The following is an 18,363-nucleotide window of genomic DNA, read 5'->3' on the forward strand; positions in this document are numbered from 1 at the left end:
TTTACCTCTTGCAAGTGAATTTTTATGTGAAATGTGCGCTTAAGAAATCCAATTGGTATGCTATTACATCTGTCTTTTCTTTTCCTAGTCTTATGAAATGGTTGTTTTGCATGCAGTTGGGCCTGGAGGGTAATCAGCTTTGGGTCTCATTGTGCCAGACCTTTTGCAGAGTGATAGACAGTGACAACTGTCACTCCCCAAAATGTGCTGTTGATTTGATGAGGAGGTTAACAGAGTTGTAACATATACAAAATGGGAATTAAGTTTCAGTTCCCCTTCTACCACATTCCCAAGTAAAGGTTTGGGAAATTGTGCTACACCTACTTTAATTATAACACATCAGTTTCATGTTGGTGTGACAACCTACACAGGGTGTACCTGTTGAGGGAGTACAAACATTAAAATGTATTTGTTGAAGTTGGTATATTAAGTATTTGCTTCTGAGGAGCATGGACATATGTTGTTTTTCTGTGTTGCTTTTAATTTACACAGCGCCTCTGGAAGTAGATTAGTATGCTCTCTGTTACAGCTATTGAATGCGAGACAGAAGTAATGATCTCTCCGCTTTGTTCTGTACCATGGTTAGATTGCTGAATGAACTAAGTCAGACTGAAGCCAAATCTTCCATTCTGCTATATTCCTCAGTCTTAGAGCAGTGAATGTCGAGACACAGAGCAGGAAACCTGCTAGGCAGGGCAGGGGTCTTGCAGCCAGTGCGTGGCTCCTGGGGAAAAGGCGGCAGGGCGGAGAGTCCCAAGCCCACAGGGGCAGTCCGCCTCAGTCTTTGCTCCACTTGGCTCTGCTTCTAAAAGTGTTCTGGTACTTAAAAATTGTGGTGGTGGCGCTCATTCGATGAGCTTAAGTTCAAGCACCCCCACCGCCATTTTTAAGTGCCAGGGTGCTGATCCCCGAACAAGCCTCCCACTGCTCTGTCCTGCTTCCTGCCCTGCCCCTGGGGTCCTGTTCACTGCCCTGCCCCTCTCCCTAACTCACTCAATTTGCATCCCCCAGGCCCCTTCCTTCCCCCATGCCCCTTCCCCTCCACAGACTTACCTGTAGGGCACTAGTCTCCACACTGCCTGGCTGCACTCCTTGCCATGTGCATGCTGTGGCTGTGTGTGGGGGTAGGCCGGAAGGCATATTATTTATTGGTACCTTATTGACTACACCGGCCAAAAAAAGTCTATAGCTGGTCATTTTAATTTTCCTTTTATCGGTGTTGAACCAACATGGCACCGATATATCGGTGCACCTCTAATGTCAGTCTGTTCTTTGAGATCAAATAGGTTGATCCTTTTCATTACTGCTAAACTCCTTTTTAATGTGTTCCTTCTTCACACTCTCCTTCTTGATCCCATAAAACCTCACTGTGTCTGAACAATGATATTATCTTGTTAAATATTATCTTATATACCGTCGCTTGTTTATTGATGCCGTAGCTAGTCCAAACTGTCATTTTTTAAAAATTTAAATGGTTTCTGACTTTATGCTAGCCCCCCTTTGACTTGCCATTGGAAAATGATTCATTGTAGAGTGCTGAAATTGAGTTTTATAATGCTTTCAGGCTTCACTGGGTAGCCCTTCCTTTTTTTTTTTTAGTTTCCAGTGGTGTATGTGCAATGTGCTTGATATTCGTGGTCCTGTCCCCCAACTGCTTTTAATGCAAAAATAATACAACAGAGGGGCAAAGTGGAAGGGAGAGGGAAACAACAATTAAGACCATGCAGTCAAGTTCACACAGTATTTTAATGGTACAGATATTAAAAAAAAAAAAGGGGGTATAGACAGTTGCAAATTGCCTATGGCTATGGTACTATACTTGCAATTTAGCAGTATTTTTACTTGTTCTTGTACAACTACAGAAAGGTTTGTCAAGTTAGATCATACAAAGTTAAACTTGCAGTATATTTTAGTTGTGAATCCAAGTAAAGTATGCACATGCTGATATCATCCCTTCCCCTGTTCGGTACTAATATTTCTGTTTTTCTAGGGGCTGGCAAGGTTTGATTGCATATGGATGTCATTCCCTTGTACTAGTAGTTGATTCCAACACTGCCCAAACTTTACAAGTTTTGGAAAGGCACAAAGCCAGCGTTGTCAAGGTGAATTTTATTTGTTTTATGTTATTTCATGGATTGTTTGTGTATTGTTTCTGCAAGCCATATAGATAACTAACATTTTATCGAGGTTGATTTTCATGTTGGGATACTAGTTTTAAGGGATAAAATTGTCTATGCAAGTCTATGGACAAACCATCTATGTTGAAATGTTATGGAAATCAGTTATAATATTGTTTTCTGGTGTGAGGAAGCGTGTCAGTATTGTGTTAGAGATATAAATACAATAAAAAATTTCCTAAAAGATAGCTATATTATTATCCTAAAAATGATTGAAGTCCTCCTCTGCTACTGAATGTGCTGATTTCTTCTTACTAGAAAAGTCCAGCATTGTTCATATGGTATATCTACAGCATATCTTTAATGCTCGAGTAGGCGCAGATTGCAGCTCTTGGCCTGGGACATCATGAAATCAGGAAAATGAATGAAAATGGCCAATGTCTTCTTGAACTCTGCATCTTAAACCACCTGTGTGCATCATTAACACCTACTTTGTGGGCAAAGAGTATCAAAAAGTATCATGGAGACGCCCACAATCTGGCCACTGGCATCAGTTAGACCTTGTGTTCACCAGGAGGAAAGACCTGTCCAGTGTACTACTCACCTGTGCTTATCACTGCAGATTGTGACATAGACCACTCACTCCTTATTGTCAGCAAAGTGAAAGTAATACAAAAGAAGCTGCCTAGGGCCAAGCATACGAGTGAGCCAAGAGTTAACATACACAGCACAAAAGTCCAAAGCAAGTGTCTCGGCTTTCAAAGGACCTTTGTGGTAGCTGTGTCTACGAAAGCAACAACTACAAATGCCAAAGAAACTTGGAGTAGACTAAGAGCAGTCATCCAGGAAACAGCCACAGAAGTATTTGGGGAAAAAGAAATTGTCAAATAAAGACTGGTTTGAGGCACACTTCAAAGAGATGCTACCACTTGTTGAAGCCAAGAATACAGCCTATCTGAAACACAACCAGAATCCAGCAGAAAGTTCCAAGGCTAAGCTGAAGCATGCCAGGGCAGTGGTATAGAAATCAGCCAGTTGCTGTGCAAACCAGTACTGGACTGACCTAGGTCAAGAGATACAGTTTGCCTGAGACAAACTGTAAACCTGTGAGTTATGTATGACAGCCTGAAGAAAACCCTTGGCCCAACTGTCACTAAAGTCACCCTCCTCAAGTCTTGAGATAGCAAAGTAAAAATCACTGAGAAGAACGAGAAGATGTTATGTTGGGTCGAACATTTCTTAGAGCTTTACTCCCATGAAACAGACATTTCAGAAGGGGCACTGGATCAAGTTCCAACTCTTAAGTGTATGGCACAGCTAGACAAAGAACTTACAGCCGAAGAACTGAGCAAGGCCACAGACTCTCTAGCAAGCAGAAAACCACCGGGGGGATGGCATCTCAGCTCAGGTCCTCAAGTGTGGGAAGGGTAGTCTGCTACCACATCTTCATCAACTCCAAGTGTGCTGCTGTAAGGAAGGTCAAGTACCCTAGGACATGCATGATGCTAACATCACTCTACAACTGTAGGGTCATCTCTCTCACCAGCATTGCAGGCAAGGCTTTAGCCAGAGTCATTTTGAAATGTTTGCAGCAAATTGCTAACTGCATCTATCTGGAATCATATTGTGGATTCAAAGCAGGAAGATCAACAGTGGGTATATTTTCCTTATGCCGAATGCAAGAAAAATGCAGAGAACAAAATAAACCACTGTGTGTAGTATTTGTCGACCTGACCAAAGCCTTTAACACTGTCAGAGCAGGTTTGTTCAAGGTCCTGGTAAAGATTGGATGCCCTCCAGCGTTACTCAGAATGCTATGCTCCTTCCATGAAAACATGTAAGCCACAGTTCAGTTTGATGCATCAGCCTCTGACAGGTTTGTAATGTAGAGTGTGTTGGCTACAAAGGACCAACTCACAGGATCATTATAAAATTCTAGTTTATTGGACGGATGCAAAAGTCAGACCATAAACCTTGGTGCTGATCCCCTCACACACACACACACACACACACACACAGAGTAGCTAGCTAGCTATAAACACTAAGCACCAGTGTCAAGATATAGCGATCCACACAGTAGCTAGTTATGAACACAGCATCGGTGTCAAGATATACCTATGTTATGTTGCACTTATCCCCAAGTGCTGAAGTTTGCTGTCAATGGCCAGTTGAGGCTTCTTTCAGTGCGATGTTGCTTTAGAAGGGGGTCGCCGGCTGGTCCTTCTGGCTGGACAGGCAGAGTGCCGGTCAGGTCAAAGAGGGCGCCATTGGAGGTCATTCTTCACTGCCTTTTATCCCTCTCTGGCAGACTTTGGTGACTTCCCAGTTCTCAGGCTTACCCAATCCAGGGGTTGTTGACCTCAAGGGACGTCCCTCTTTGTAGCTGCTGGATGGCAGCTGTCAGCCCCAGGGATCACGTCCGCAGGTATGTGCAGTCTCAGGAGTCCATTGATGAATTTTGATTGATTCACTGTCGTGATGAATAGAGCTCTGGAAGTGGTTGATTGGGGTATTTCAACCCCAAGAGTCTGTTTCCAGAGTTGATTAGTTCAAACCGGGGCTTCCATACCTTTAACAGTGAAGTTTCAGGGAGTTCCTGGCTCTGTACTGATTTTTTCCTCTCCTTAGTCTGTGGTATGTAGGTGTTAATTGCTGCTCGTTAACTTCCTTATCCAGACTAGCTACTGTCTTACTCGATCAACCTTGATTCATTCAGGGACCTGCTCCATACAGAGATTCCTGCCCTTGCTAACATTGTTACATGGTACATCTTACTTTTAAACTTAAAGTACATTTGTAAAAGCATCTACAAGCTCTATTTTCACTACAAGTACACTTTATATAAAATTATAATAGTGTAATAAAAGAAAAAAAGAGAGGAAGGAAGAAAAGGTAGAAAAGAGAAAGCTACCCCAAAAGGGGGCAACTACTGCAAAAAGGGCTTTTGCCGTATGAAGGAGCTTCACATTTGAGGGTGTGGGGAGTCAGGCAAAAAGGTTTCTTGCTACACGGGGAATGAAGCAGGGTTGTGTTCTGATGCAGGGTTGTGTTCTTTGGGATCTTCTTTTCTACATTGCTGCACTATGCTTTTGATGGTGGAGGAAGGCATATACCTTCACACAAGATCAGATGGAATACTACAATCTACAACATCTAAAGGCCAAGACAAAAGTGAGGCATGTACTAATTAGAGAGCTCCTTTTTGTTGATGATGCTGCACTCGCCGTCCATGAAGAAGGCCAAATGCAAATACTTATGAATTGCCTCTCCCATGCTTGCAGGATGTTTGCTCTGACCATCAGCATCAAGATGACTGTGGTCTTAGGACAGGGTGTTTGCCAGTCACCATCTATCAGTCTTGACAACACACCTCTTGAGGCAGTGAACAAGTTATGCTACCTTGAATCGACAATGAGTGACAACGTATCACTGGATGAAGAGCTAAATATGCACATTGGAAAGGCAGCTATGATTTTCAGTAAGCTCTCCAAATGAGTCTGGAACAATATAAAACTCATAATCAAAACTAAGCTGCTTGTGTACAAAGCCTGTATCCTAAGTGTCCTTATGTATAGTGGTGAGACATGATCAACATACACATATCAAGAAAAGAAGCTGAACAGGTTCCAACTACGGCACATCCTTGACATCAGGTGGCAAGACAGAATCACCATCTTAGAGGTTATCGCCAAAGCCACCCTGCTAACCATTACTGCACTACTCAAACAGCTATGCCTACGTTGACTTGCCCATCTTCGCAGGATGGAAGATGGGCATGTCCTGTGGGACATCTTGTATAGGCAAATAGAAGTTGGGGAGAGAAGAGTAGGGTACCCAAAACTGTGCTTCAAAGATGTCTGGAAGCAGGATGTGAAGGCTTTTGGAATTGACTCAAACCTTTGGGAGGTCTTAACAGGAAACAGGACAAAGTGCCACTCCCTTCTCAATCATGGAGTCCAACATCACGACAGGAAATGGTCACTCAAATTGCAACAGAAACTTGACCGAAGGAAGCAGCCTGTCAGTACAGCCCCTAACACCATGTATGCCTGTGACCGCTTTTAGGATCTGCAAGTCTACCATAGGTCTTTACAGCCACAAGAGAAAATTTACTACCAGACAAATAGCTGCAATACCCACTGTCACTTGCTGATGAATGGATGTCATATATATCTACAGCAACATTATTCTAACTTCTCAGTCAATAAAGCCACTTTAATATTTTAACAATACTTTAATGATTTAAAATAATAGCAGTAATGGCCCACAGGGAAGACTGATAGTTAATGGCTGGGCTAGATGTGTTCAGTTTTACTTTGGAACTTTTACCTATTAAGGAAAACTGCCTAGTTTCATAGTTTCATAGTTTTAGGGTCGGAAGGGACCTAATAGATCTTCTAGCCCGACCCCCCGCCAGGGCGGGAGAACAACAAAAGAACCCTAAACAAAAAACGGGACTCAAATGAGTCCAGCCAGGTAGGTATCCAGCCTCTTCTTAAAGATCCCCAGGGTAGGGGCCAGCACCACCTCCCTTGGAAGTTGGTTCCAGCTCCTAGCCGCCCTAACTGTGAAGTAGTTTTTTCGGATGTCCAATCTGTACCTCCTCTCCATCAACTTGTGCCCATTACTCCTTGTTATGCCAGCGGGGGCTAGGGGAAACAGCGTCTCCCCCAAACCCTTCTGGTTCCCCCTAGTGAGTTTATAGACGGTCACCAGGTCCCCCCTCAGCCTTCTCTTGTGGAGGCTGAATAGGTTCAGGTCCCGCAGTCTCTCACTGTAGGGTCTGCCCTGTTGTCCCCGGATCATGCGGGTGGCCCTCCTCTGGACCCTCTCCATGTTGTCCACATCCCTCCTGAAATGGGGCACACAGAACTGGACACAATACTCCAGCTGCGGCCTGACCAGCGTCGCATAGAGGGGGAGGATCACCTCCCTGGCTCTACTCGAGATGCACCTGTGGATGCACGACAAGGTCCGGTTAGCCCTGCCAACCATGACCTCGCATTGTCGGCCCATGTTCATCTTGGAGTCAATAATGACACCAAGATCTCTTTCCGCCTCTGTGCTCTCAAGTAGGGAGTTCCCCATCGTATAAGTGTGCTGCTGGTTCCTACTACCCAAGTGCAGCACCCTGCACTTGTCCGTATTGAAACACATCCTGTTCCTGTTTGCCCACCCCTGTAACCTATCCAGATCCTTCTGCAATCTCTCTCTCCCTGCTAGCGTGCTCACCTCCCCCCAAATTTTGGTGTCATCAGCGAATTTAAACAGGTTGCTTTCCACCCCAACATCAAGATCGCTGATGAAGAAATTGAACAGCGCAGGCCCCAGGACCGAGCCCTGGGGGACTCCACTACCCACCTCCCCCCAAGTCGAGTATGATCCATCCACCACCACCCTCTGAGTGCGACCCTTCAGCCAATCTGCAATCCATCTGACTGTGTAGGCATCTATGCCACAGTCGCCTAGTTTAGATCGCCTAGATGTGCTTATTAGATTCCCATTTTTGTGTGAAATTGTGAGCTTATATTAATCTTATCAAATAGAAAGACAAGCTACAATGACACAAAACTCTGGGCTCTATTTTAGCCATAAGCTTTTTATCTAGGGATTATCTCATTTTGGGGTTAGAGGGAAATGTATTCTTTTTGGACAAGTTGTAGCGCGGTTAAAATCCGTCAAGTATGTTGTCAGGGTTTTTCCTTGCCAGCCTTCGGTGTGAGGGCAAAGCACGTTTCTTTGGTCAGGCTTTTCTTAGACTGGAGTGTTGGTGGATGAGTGGCACAATACAGAGCTATGGGTTGTTTGATGGAAAATTAGACGAAATGTCTGCTTGAATTCAATCTATTGAGCCAGTTACTACAGCAGTGATTACAGAACAAAACAGTTAACAATCAGGATTTGTATGGGGCACTTTCAGGGAGTGACAGGGAAGTAGTTCTACTTCCAACCCTCTTTGTCAAGCTTCAGACAGGTTTGTGGATGATGTTGTAGCTGTAGTATGGCTTACTTGCAGTCTCTCCTCTCCCTCTCCCTCTCTCTCTCCCCTGCTTGCCTTTCTATTGTGGCAGATTTGGGCCATTACTTCTGTAAAAATTAAAGTACTTTTCTTGCTTCTCGAGATATTTATGGGTGGATTGCAGTTTTACATGTGGAGCCACTGCCACTTGATAAGTATCAACCTAAACTTAAAATCACTATTCTTAATCTTCTAATTTTGGTGAGTTTCATAGTTTTGTAGATGTTAGGGGCTGGAAGGGATCTTACAGATCATTGGGTCCAGTCCCCCTGCACTTGGGCAGGAAAGACTTCTGGGATCAGATGACCCCAGCAAGATGGGGGTCAAGACGCTTTCTGATGATCGCCAGGGTGGGTGACTGTACCACCTCTGGAGGGGACTCTGTTCCAGACCCTCGGCACTCGACTTGTAAAGAAGTTTTTCTTTATGTCCAGTCCGAATCAATTTGTGCCCATTGTTTCTTTCTAGTGTTTCTTGAGTTAATGTAGGAGAACGTACAGGTGACAGAAACATGTCTGCTCTGTACTACAAAAGAATACAATTGCCCTTTCAAAATACTTCTGTCATATTGCAGGTCAGACTTGTTTCTTCATGTGCATTTTGGTTTCTGTTTATTCTCTACTGTAAAATTTGACCTGTTTATTTTGCTCTGGTGGCAGCTGTAGTGGCAGCCATTGCATATTAAAGTTGTGTTAAAATTTGTGGCTAAGTCAAGGCCAAAATGCTTCTGCTTCACATCTTAATGTACAGGTTTAATCTCCAAATTTGAAGCTAATAATGCTCCAGACAGCAATTGAATTTTCTTGTGACCTTTTTAAATAAAACATATTTGTTGGTATTTCTGGTTTTGTTCTCTTTTATTTATTTACTTATGTTTTATAAAGGATAGACTTAAACATAAGCTCATTTTGGGTATTGTGCCTGGTATTTCTTACATTTTGAATTCCCAGTCCTTTAACTCTACACCTGTAGGCACATCCAGATTCTGGTAACATTAGATCTAGGCCACTGCTACTATATTAATATTAAATATAGATATGTCTTTGTAGCTGTGAGAAGATTGGTTGACAGAACTTCTTGGATCCATCATTCTTTGTTGATGTCAATGTGTCTGACTTGCCATTTAAGTGAAAACTGGATTCTTGATTTTTTTTGTTGTGTTATTTTTGTAAACTGAGTGATTTTTCCCCCCCCCATATCATAATTCTCAGCAGTTGTGCTGATAGTGTGAATTCTGCACCTTCATACATGACAAAACATTGCTCTGTTACAAATAGACTCAGATTGCTTCCTTGTATTAGGAGTTTTTGTAAAATCTCTCTCTATATATATTTTGTGTAACAGTCAATGCAAAAATGGTACATAGCCACAATTTGAACATTAATTATAGTATTCCAGTAAAAGATGAATGGAATGATTTTGGATATAGATCTTTGCAAGAGGTTGATAAATAACCTTGCCAAAGAGTCAGCATCAGAACTGTTGGCCATAATATCCAGTTATTAGGGGTAAACTGATATATCAGTTGCTCTGGCCAGGAATACAGCCAGAGCTATGGGCAGCTCATCTAGGAGGCATGGCAGGGGCATGGGGGTGCATGTGCCCCCCGGATTTGTGTGCAGGGTGGATGTGGGCTGCCTGCAGTGGGCTTGGGGCTCTCTGCTCTGCTGCCTTTCCCTTGGGAGCCCCACGCTGGCTGTGCACCCCCTGCCCACCTGGTAGCAGTGGGGGTGGTGGCAAGTTGTGCCCACTGCTGCTGGGTGGGCAGGGGGTGCATGACCAGTGTGGGGCTTCTGGGGCAAAGGCGGCAGGGTGGAGAGTCACGGCACCACAGTGGGCAGCTTGCATCCGCCCTCACCCCTCTCAGCTGTTCCTCTTAAAAGCATCCCTGAACTTAAAAATGGTGGTGCTTGAACTAAAGCTCATTCGAACTAAAGCCCCACTGCCATTTTTAAGACTCAAGACACTGATACATGTGACACAGGAGGCTGCTGGAGTGCACCAAAAAAAAAAATGCATTAGAAAACTATTCATTCACAACACGTTAGAAAACTATTTATTCTCCTGCTCATTGCAATGAATAACAGCAATTCAGCATGAACAGACTGTTATCTTACCCTCTGCCAGTCCAAATTCTGCTGGGCCAGCCGCAGAACTGAGCCTGACAGATAAGCAAATGCTAGTGTTTATAGTAGTGTTGAAATAACAAATTGAACAAATGCAGTGAAACGGGATAGCAGCAATAATAACAGCTGAGTTTAAAAGATGCTGCATAGCTTAGCTAATGAGTTATAACAAATTCAATTTGGCTGCCTTATAATGATGGCATTTTTCTCTGATTCATGATAGTTACATTTTCCAGCAAACTTTGTCAAACCGCACTATTTCAAGAGGAAACAAATGTTAAAGTCTCTAAGAGTTTGGTGTTTTTTCAGAACCACCAGATGGCTGTTTGTTAACTGGCAGAGACTCCAGGAAAACGACTAATTTATGAGGAGAAAAAGAAAAGGGACAAAATCCTTTTCTGCTTTAGAGCAGTAGACAACATACAAGAAATTATTATGCAGGATGTGATCATTCTATGCATGCTCCTAGATTGGTGGTTCTCAAGTGGCACCCAGTTTCAAAAACTAATTTACATATTACAGTGTTGACCTCTTTGCAGTGGGGCTGTGGGATTGGCCAGGCAGGGATAAGCCTGAGCCTGCACTTAACTGTTTCTCTCCTCACACTTCAGAGGATCTGGTGGCAACCCAGGGTGCCACACAGCACCTGTATTACATTATGCAGGCAGGCACACTGTTTCTGCTTTAGCTATTTCTTGTTTCTCTGCATGAGTCAAACCTAGAAGAGCTACATCATGAATGGTGCATCTGCCTGTATAATGTAGTGCAGTCAGATGTATTGCCTCTGCTATAGCAACTTCACAGTTGAGCTCCATGTGCCTCCTGAAAACCAAGGCATACAGTGCAACTTCACCCGTGGTGGCGGCAGCCCAGAGGAGACGTGTTGGAGACAAACTGGGAAGAGCTGCAGCAAAACTGACATACCTGCCTGCACGGGGACAACTAGCAGAGCAGCACCTTGTGCCACCCTGTGGTGTGTGGCAGGTTGCCCCAGGTCGGGTAGGGGTGGCTGGAGCCACCACTGGGCTGGACCCGGCAGCCTTACCTGGGGGTCTGGGGGCCTCCTGGGGTTGCAGCAGTGGTGAATTTTTTTTTATTCTCTGGCAGCCTGAGCACCAAGGTTTATGAAAACAGATTGTGAAGTGGGAGCTAAATGAGTGAGTCTCAAACTGGGTGCCAGGGCCTGGCTTTTAGGAGACTCTCACCTTCTCCTGCCATGGCCTGGTCCATAAACTGTATCCAAGAAGGCAGTTGTTCAGGTTGAAGGGAAGCAGCTGGAGCAGTCTCCTTCATGCCTCTGAAGTTTCAGGGACCAGGCTAGAGGAATATAGCCATATAGTTCTGGATCATGCAGTTTACACACACATGGCTGTCTTCTTAAATAGTAGAGCTCTGTTGCCCTGAGGGAGCAAAAGGGATACGAGTTTTTGACATGTGAGTGCTCACCAAAAATAATGCATGGCATTTTCTTAAAGCTTGATGTTGCAAAATATAAAGACTACATTTACACACGATCTGTATGTGAAAGAGAACAGGTATACATTCCATCTTAATTTTCTGACTTGTAAGTGCTTGATAACAGGACCTTAATGTTCTTAGTATTTTTTAGAATTATTATAATTTGTGGAAGCAGGGGAAATGAGTCTTATATGTTTCAATACTGTACATGCTTCTGTGCACAGTTGTAATATAGTTTTGATAAACTTAATTACTTGTTCAGCAGATCATAGTATCTGTTTACACATGTGTCATTAACTGTTACCATTATTTACTGTGGTGTGTTTATTATAATTTGTTTTATGTTTACTGGAACCCACGTAGAAAGGATTAAACATGCTATCTTTATTATATATAGCTATTTTAACTGTCCTAATTCCAGTGGGACTGGATATTTTAACTGGTTTTCATTAATATCATCAGGTTAAATGGGCTAAAGAAAACTACCATCACAACATTGGCTCTCCATATTCTCTGCGTTTAGCCTCTGCTGATGCCACTGGAAAAATAATTGTTTGGGATGTGGCAACAGGAACAGCTCGCTGTGAAATACAGGAGCATACAAAACCAATCCAAGGTAAGGAAGTCGTATGATGTTTATATGATCCGTGAGTTTAAGTTGGAGCTTGGAGGTAGAACTCACTCATTCTGTTCAGTTCATCACTGACTGACTGTCTGACTGAGAAATCATTTGCTTCCTCTGCCTGTTTAAAGTAGATGTGAGAAGACATATCAACCATCTGTGAAGCTGTGGGGCTTAATTTATACCTACAATGCCTTCTTGGGATCTTTTCATGAAAAGTGCTATAAATTACAATTTAAAAAAATTAAACGTATTGATAAAAATTAATGCAAAGAATTGAATGTTTTCTTGTTTTGCTTTAGGGACTTAATGCAGTTTGTCGCCCATATAAATACTACTGACATTTATAACAGTACAAGACCTATGCAGCTATACAGCACTATAAATCATGTATTTCTCTGTACCCTTTTACCTTAAAAGAAGTATTAGAAGATACATTTTATATAGCTGCTACTAACCAAGCATGTCAGTATGATGTTACATTTGTAATGTATAATTATAAGGAATACGTTTTTCTTGTAAACTATTAAGCTTTGAGCATGTATAGCTGTTGTCCTTGGGGCTCAGGAGCAAGATGCTATTCTGTGTGTATGAGGTTATATGTACAGTGCAGGAAAATGGACTAAAGAAGGAAACAAAAGCGGGGGAGATATATTGGGAGGAGGAATTTGGTTCTTGAAGTCCCATTTCTGAAGGGAGTTACTTTGCAACACTTCAATGGGAAGCCATACGTGTGTAGTCCTGCTTACCTAGGAATTGGAATGTTCTTTATTTCCATAAAACAGTATTATAGATTAATGCAGTAATTCCCAGCAGTTTTCAAATTTCTGTCTAGGACCAGGACCCTAGGCAACATGTTTCTTAACACAAATTTCACACACATTTGGAGTTGTAATCTTGGCAAGAAATTTAGGTTGTTCTTGCTGTTGGGTGCTGCTGAGAGTTTTTAGGGAAGGCAGGTGCTTGGTTTTGCATAATTGTTTCTTTGCCCTAATTCCAGTGGGACTGGATATGCTGTTAGTAGTAACTATGAATGATGCCTTGTGGGGGTCTTCCTCCACTCATCTCGCTTGCCACCAGACAGCTTAGTTTTGGAGACTGGAAGCTGACTCCATAATTTCTAAGAGCACCTCTTGCTGTAGAGTTCACAGCTATATTTTTAGGGGCAATGAAGAGAGAAAGGGAGCCGAAGACTTGACCTGGAGTTGTGGGGTAGAGCAGATAAGAGCAGAAAGAAAGCTTGTTTTTCTCTTTGTCATTGGCCTTCAGTCTAGCAAAAGCTTCTTGTGGCATATTGCTATACGGCAGTCCTGGGACTTATGACACAATTGGTTCCTGAAAACTGCATCTTAAGTCGAAATGTAACTCAGAACCAATTTTCTCATAAGAAACAATGTTATAAATGGGGGATTGGTTCCTAAACCAAGGCCTGATACCCTATTTTCACCAAAAATACCCCAGAATTTTGTACTTGATCAATTATAGATGGGTAATATAGCTACATTAATGTATTTATACTGTAAATAGTAATCATATTGATTTGGAAGGACCTCTTTGAAGTAACTTTGCTGGACTTTTTGAAGGGCTCTTGGTTGGACTTTTTGGAAGGTTCTTGGCTGGAGTCTTCTCAGGAGTCTTGACTGCAGGTTTTGCTGGAGTCTTGTCTGCTTTCTTAAAGAAATTGTCCAAGGAAGTTTGGACAGATGTTCTCCAGGGAGATGGGTGGCGTGGTGTCACATCGAATCAAGTATTGTAAAGTCAAAACCGACGTCATAAAGTTGAAACAGGGTGTCGATTTATAAATGTTGTAAGTGCAAAACGTTGCAACTCAAAACGTTGCAAGTCGAGGACTGCCTGTACATACGTTCCATCACCAGGCCAACATTCCCGTGCTTTCCCTCCTCTCCCCACACACAAACCTACCTGTCTCGCATCTAGTGTCTCCCATGGCCTCCGATCCTCACTGCCATCCATTTGCATTTTCATAGACCTGCATTTTGCATATTGGCTTCTGTTCCATCCAGGAGAACACAAAGCACCAGCAGACTCTCCCTATGCTGAAGAAGGGTGTTTGTGCCCTAAGCTTGCAAAGAACAATTTTTACAAAGAACAATTTTTCCAATGATTTAGTTGTTCTAATATAAGATATCACATCTACCCAAAGAACCTTGTCTGCCTGTGGCCCAAGAAGGTGAGAAGTCCTACTTTGATGATTGAATTGGGAACTGTTTAACCAGGAGACCTAGATGCTTTTCCTGTTTTCACCAGTGATTTTATGCATGATCTTTGGAGCATGTCACTTCATGCATGCTGCTGTATGTTTCCCTGGCTATACAATAGGGATAATACTACTTGTCCACTCTTGTAAAATAATGAAGTCTTTGGCTAAAAGTAGCTATATTATTATTGGTAGCAGGGCCTTGCAAGTAGCTTCTGTTTGTCATGCTGGCTGTTAAAAGAAAGGCAACTTTATTTTGTTGGGAATTCTTAAACGCACAAGTTCCCTACAAATGTTAAGTGTTCTTGTGATTTTACAATAAATAAAAAATCTTCTGTTTTAGTGCTACTTACATCGTTGTTAACATGGTTTATTTATGAATTTATATATTTTGGAGCATCATTCCTGTGCAATTACATTTCCATGGTGAGTTTCCAAGAATAATTGCTAGCTTATTTGGTCTCTGAGCTGGCTTTAAAACTCCACATGACGCTGACATTCTATTTTTATCTTTTAATTCTATTATCTGAAAAGCCACTTAAGAAATTAGAAAACAGAAGCATAAAACACATCAAAACCTTGTTACAGTGGCTATGACACAGGTTCAATTAATTTAATTAACCTTTGTTTCTTCTGTAATGTTGTATGTTTTCTTTTTTTAATACGACTGAGTGGAATACTATTTGCAGTGGCTTTGTACATTTTGTTCAAAACCATTTGCATTCATTCCTAGTCATATATAGTTTATGCATTCTCACCCAGAGTAAGTTTTTATGCCTGTTTAAATATCAGATATTTAAGTCCATGTTGTTTTAATGCCACTTCAAGGTGGGGAAAGATTACATTTTAATTTGCAATTGAAAGTTTGAGCCTTAATTTCCAGTCCATCTCCCAAGCCTTGCAGTACAGATAATCTCTTCCCATACTCCTGCATATAGCCCATTGTCACAGAAATGTTTCTTGGTGTCTTAATATAAAACCTCATAGTTCATCTCTCTTCCTGTGATCATACAGTACTTCTCTAAACACAGCAATGAGTTATACAGGAAAAAGGTAGAGAAGTTTTCTGTATCCTTCACTGTCTTTAATGCAGGAATTGCTTTCTTCCATGCCTTGCTCTAATACCATATTTTATTGCGTACAAAACACACAGCTTTCCAAAAACCAGCCACTGGAAAATGGTGAGCACGTTGTAATCAGGGGAATTTAATAACAGCAGTCGCACATGTTTCTGCCAGGCAAAAGCAAAAGTAACTCAGCATGGGATCCATAGGTATCAGGACAGTGAGTAGGCTCAGCTTCCTAGCTGCTGCTACTTATGTACTTACTATAAGGAAGGATCTTTTTTCCTTCATGCTGCATTTCAGAAACAAAGTGCTCATCTTCTGGGGCATGCTGCATACAATACAACAGTCTGTCATTTTCTGTCATTCTGTGCTGTCTGGCCTGTGAAGTTTTTCTCCCTTTCATTCCTGAACTTTCTTCTTTTGCTGGCATTTCAGTTCCACTGGTACTGTTTCATTAAAGTGGCTTTTTCCTTCCCTTCCTTGTCCTACTCGGCAATAGCTCATAATAGCAGACGATAGTTGGTGCTTCATCCATTCTATCTGGTTCTACAGGCTTTGCTATGCAATCAAGGGCTTGGAAGTCAATGCAACCCAGTGGCAATAAAGAGAGTCAGCAGTAGGATGACCTGCTAGTTCTCCATGCATCATCAGTACATTTCTCACAGATGTCTTGCAGTTTAAGAACTGCTGACATAAAAAACACAGCTATAGTTCTTGTGCATAGTTTAATATAACCATTTCATCAAGCAGTGTATTCTTGGCTACTTTTGGTATAATATTTCTTCATACATTGAATGTCTAGCAGTAAAGGAATGTGAATAGCACCGTTTTAAGGAGAAGACTTCGCTTCCTCTTGCAATGCACCATTAGGTCAAGCAGTGATCAAGGAGTTGCATTTAACTGTATTGCAATTTAAATAGACGCAATCAGCATAAAAATATTTTTTTCTGTGAAATACAGTGAGATGCTGTATGTGCCATGAAGAGCTTAAATAGACAGTGGGAGAAAATATTAATCTTGCTTTATATGTGGGGAGCTGAAGCAGGGAGTTATATGAAGATGTAGGTAAAGAGTCTGTGTTGCAAAACTGCAACAAAGCTCTCCTGAGTCTGTCTGTTGTCTACACTGTTTGGCCGTCTTTCCTCCCACCTCCATATAAATCCTCCTTCCAGGTCACCATAAATCCTTTGATTATAATTATATGCTGTCTGTTTATTCATGAGCTTCAAGTCCCTTTGTGTTCATTGAATTTGGCAAGTCTTGACTGCAAAGGGGTAGAGTGAAACCATGATGAGTACTTTAAAAGAAATCCTTAGTACCATATTTTCTTGCATAATACCTGCACCTTTTCCCCATTCTCCTCCCCCATCCCTGGACCCCTATTTACTTGTTACTGCATATTGGTTCTAGTCTTTTAAAAATATCTTATGCAGAGTAAAAAAACAGATCCACTGCATTCTCCACAGGATAGATTAAAATATACGCTGCATGTGTGGATTAGAAATTGTCTATTATTTTTTTAGAAAAAGAAAGAAATTGCATATTAAAAGTCATCCTCTCTGAAAGATATTTTCAGACTTGAATAAAAAGCTCTTCTCATGAGCTCAGAAACTTTTCAAAGTAATCTGGTATTTCATACAAATGATTTGGTACTTTTTTTGCATTTTTATATTGACTTTTCTATTGCATATGATACAAAAAAGCAATGCCATCTGTTAAAGTGAGCTATAAAATTAAAATTTAATGGAAAGAAAAATTGAGAACTCAGAAGATTTTTAATTACACCCTGTGTTTGAGATTGGAAACATTTTAATACAATTATAACACAAGCACATTCTTTCAATGTGCTGTTACAAGTTTGCTTTTTTATTTATTCAGTATCTTACAGAATTCAGAGATGTCTGAAGCTTGCAGCTTGGTCTACCAGCATATAGGTTTTTCCTTTTTACAGTAATTGTACTGATTTGATTTTTTTTCTCCAGGAAGATTGAGTAAGAGAATTTTATATTTGCATCTGGAAAATAGATCTAAATGGAAATTCATGAAAAGGAGTAGGGAAAAAACTTAAACACATCTACTGATGGGATATTTGTGAGGGATAAACATGTACAAACTTTGGCTAAAAGAGACACCAGGGGAAAAGCAGCAGGGCAGTCTGGAAAAAATGTTAATATTTATATACAAAGCAGAATGAAATGGAAGTTATTACATACACATCACATAGCTATGTATCTTCAATCATATTTCAGTTGTGGAACCTAACCCACCAAGTTTCTGCAGTGCTACTTAACAGGGTAGATTTGATTTAAATCCAGTCAATTTAAATCGTGATTTAAATCATGATTTACATCACTGTTCAGGAAGCCTCACTTTAATCGTTTTCTACAAAAAGTTCATTCTCGTTGTTTGATATTCTTTATTCATTTAACTTCTTGAAACTTTGCACTTTTAAAGCAAGGTAAGGGCTTGACTGTGTGTACACAAACTTGCAGAGACAGTAAGGCTGATGGGTAGGTAATCAGGTCTGTTATCTCCCATCTCCATATACTGCTATTAACAAGGATGTTACAGGTTTCCCTCACTTTATGTGGGTTCCGTATATGCGAATTATGCAATGACCCTTTTTATACCAAAAATTCATTATATGCAAGGTAAATTCACTCTTATGCGATTGGTGTGGTGGAAGCCCACAGTCAACTGCTTTGTGCAGTGCAGTGTGGGAGTGACGCGCACCAA

The 18,363-nt window shown here is 41.5% G+C and overlaps 1 protein-coding gene across 1 annotated transcript in view; it reads left to right on the plus strand.

The window, feature by feature from the left end:
* Window positions 1-1,990: 1,990 nt before the first annotated feature.
* Window positions 1,991-18,363, plus strand: part of WDR11 (WD repeat domain 11) — a gene marked incomplete at its 5' end in the record, with an annotated part of 90,301 nt that continues 73,928 nt past the window's right edge. Inside the window, 2 exons of the mRNA XM_006025133.2 lie at window positions 1,991-2,102; window positions 12,183-12,336. Of these exons, the coding sequence (XP_006025195.1) occupies window positions 1,991-2,102; window positions 12,183-12,336 (266 nt within the window). The remainder of the gene's footprint in view (window positions 2,103-12,182; window positions 12,337-18,363) is intronic.

This window comes from Alligator sinensis, unplaced genomic scaffold (assembly GCF_000455745.1).
Source record: "Alligator sinensis unplaced genomic scaffold, ASM45574v1 scaffold28_1, whole genome shotgun sequence".
Lineage (NCBI taxonomy): Eukaryota > Metazoa > Chordata > Crocodylia > Alligatoridae > Alligator > Alligator sinensis.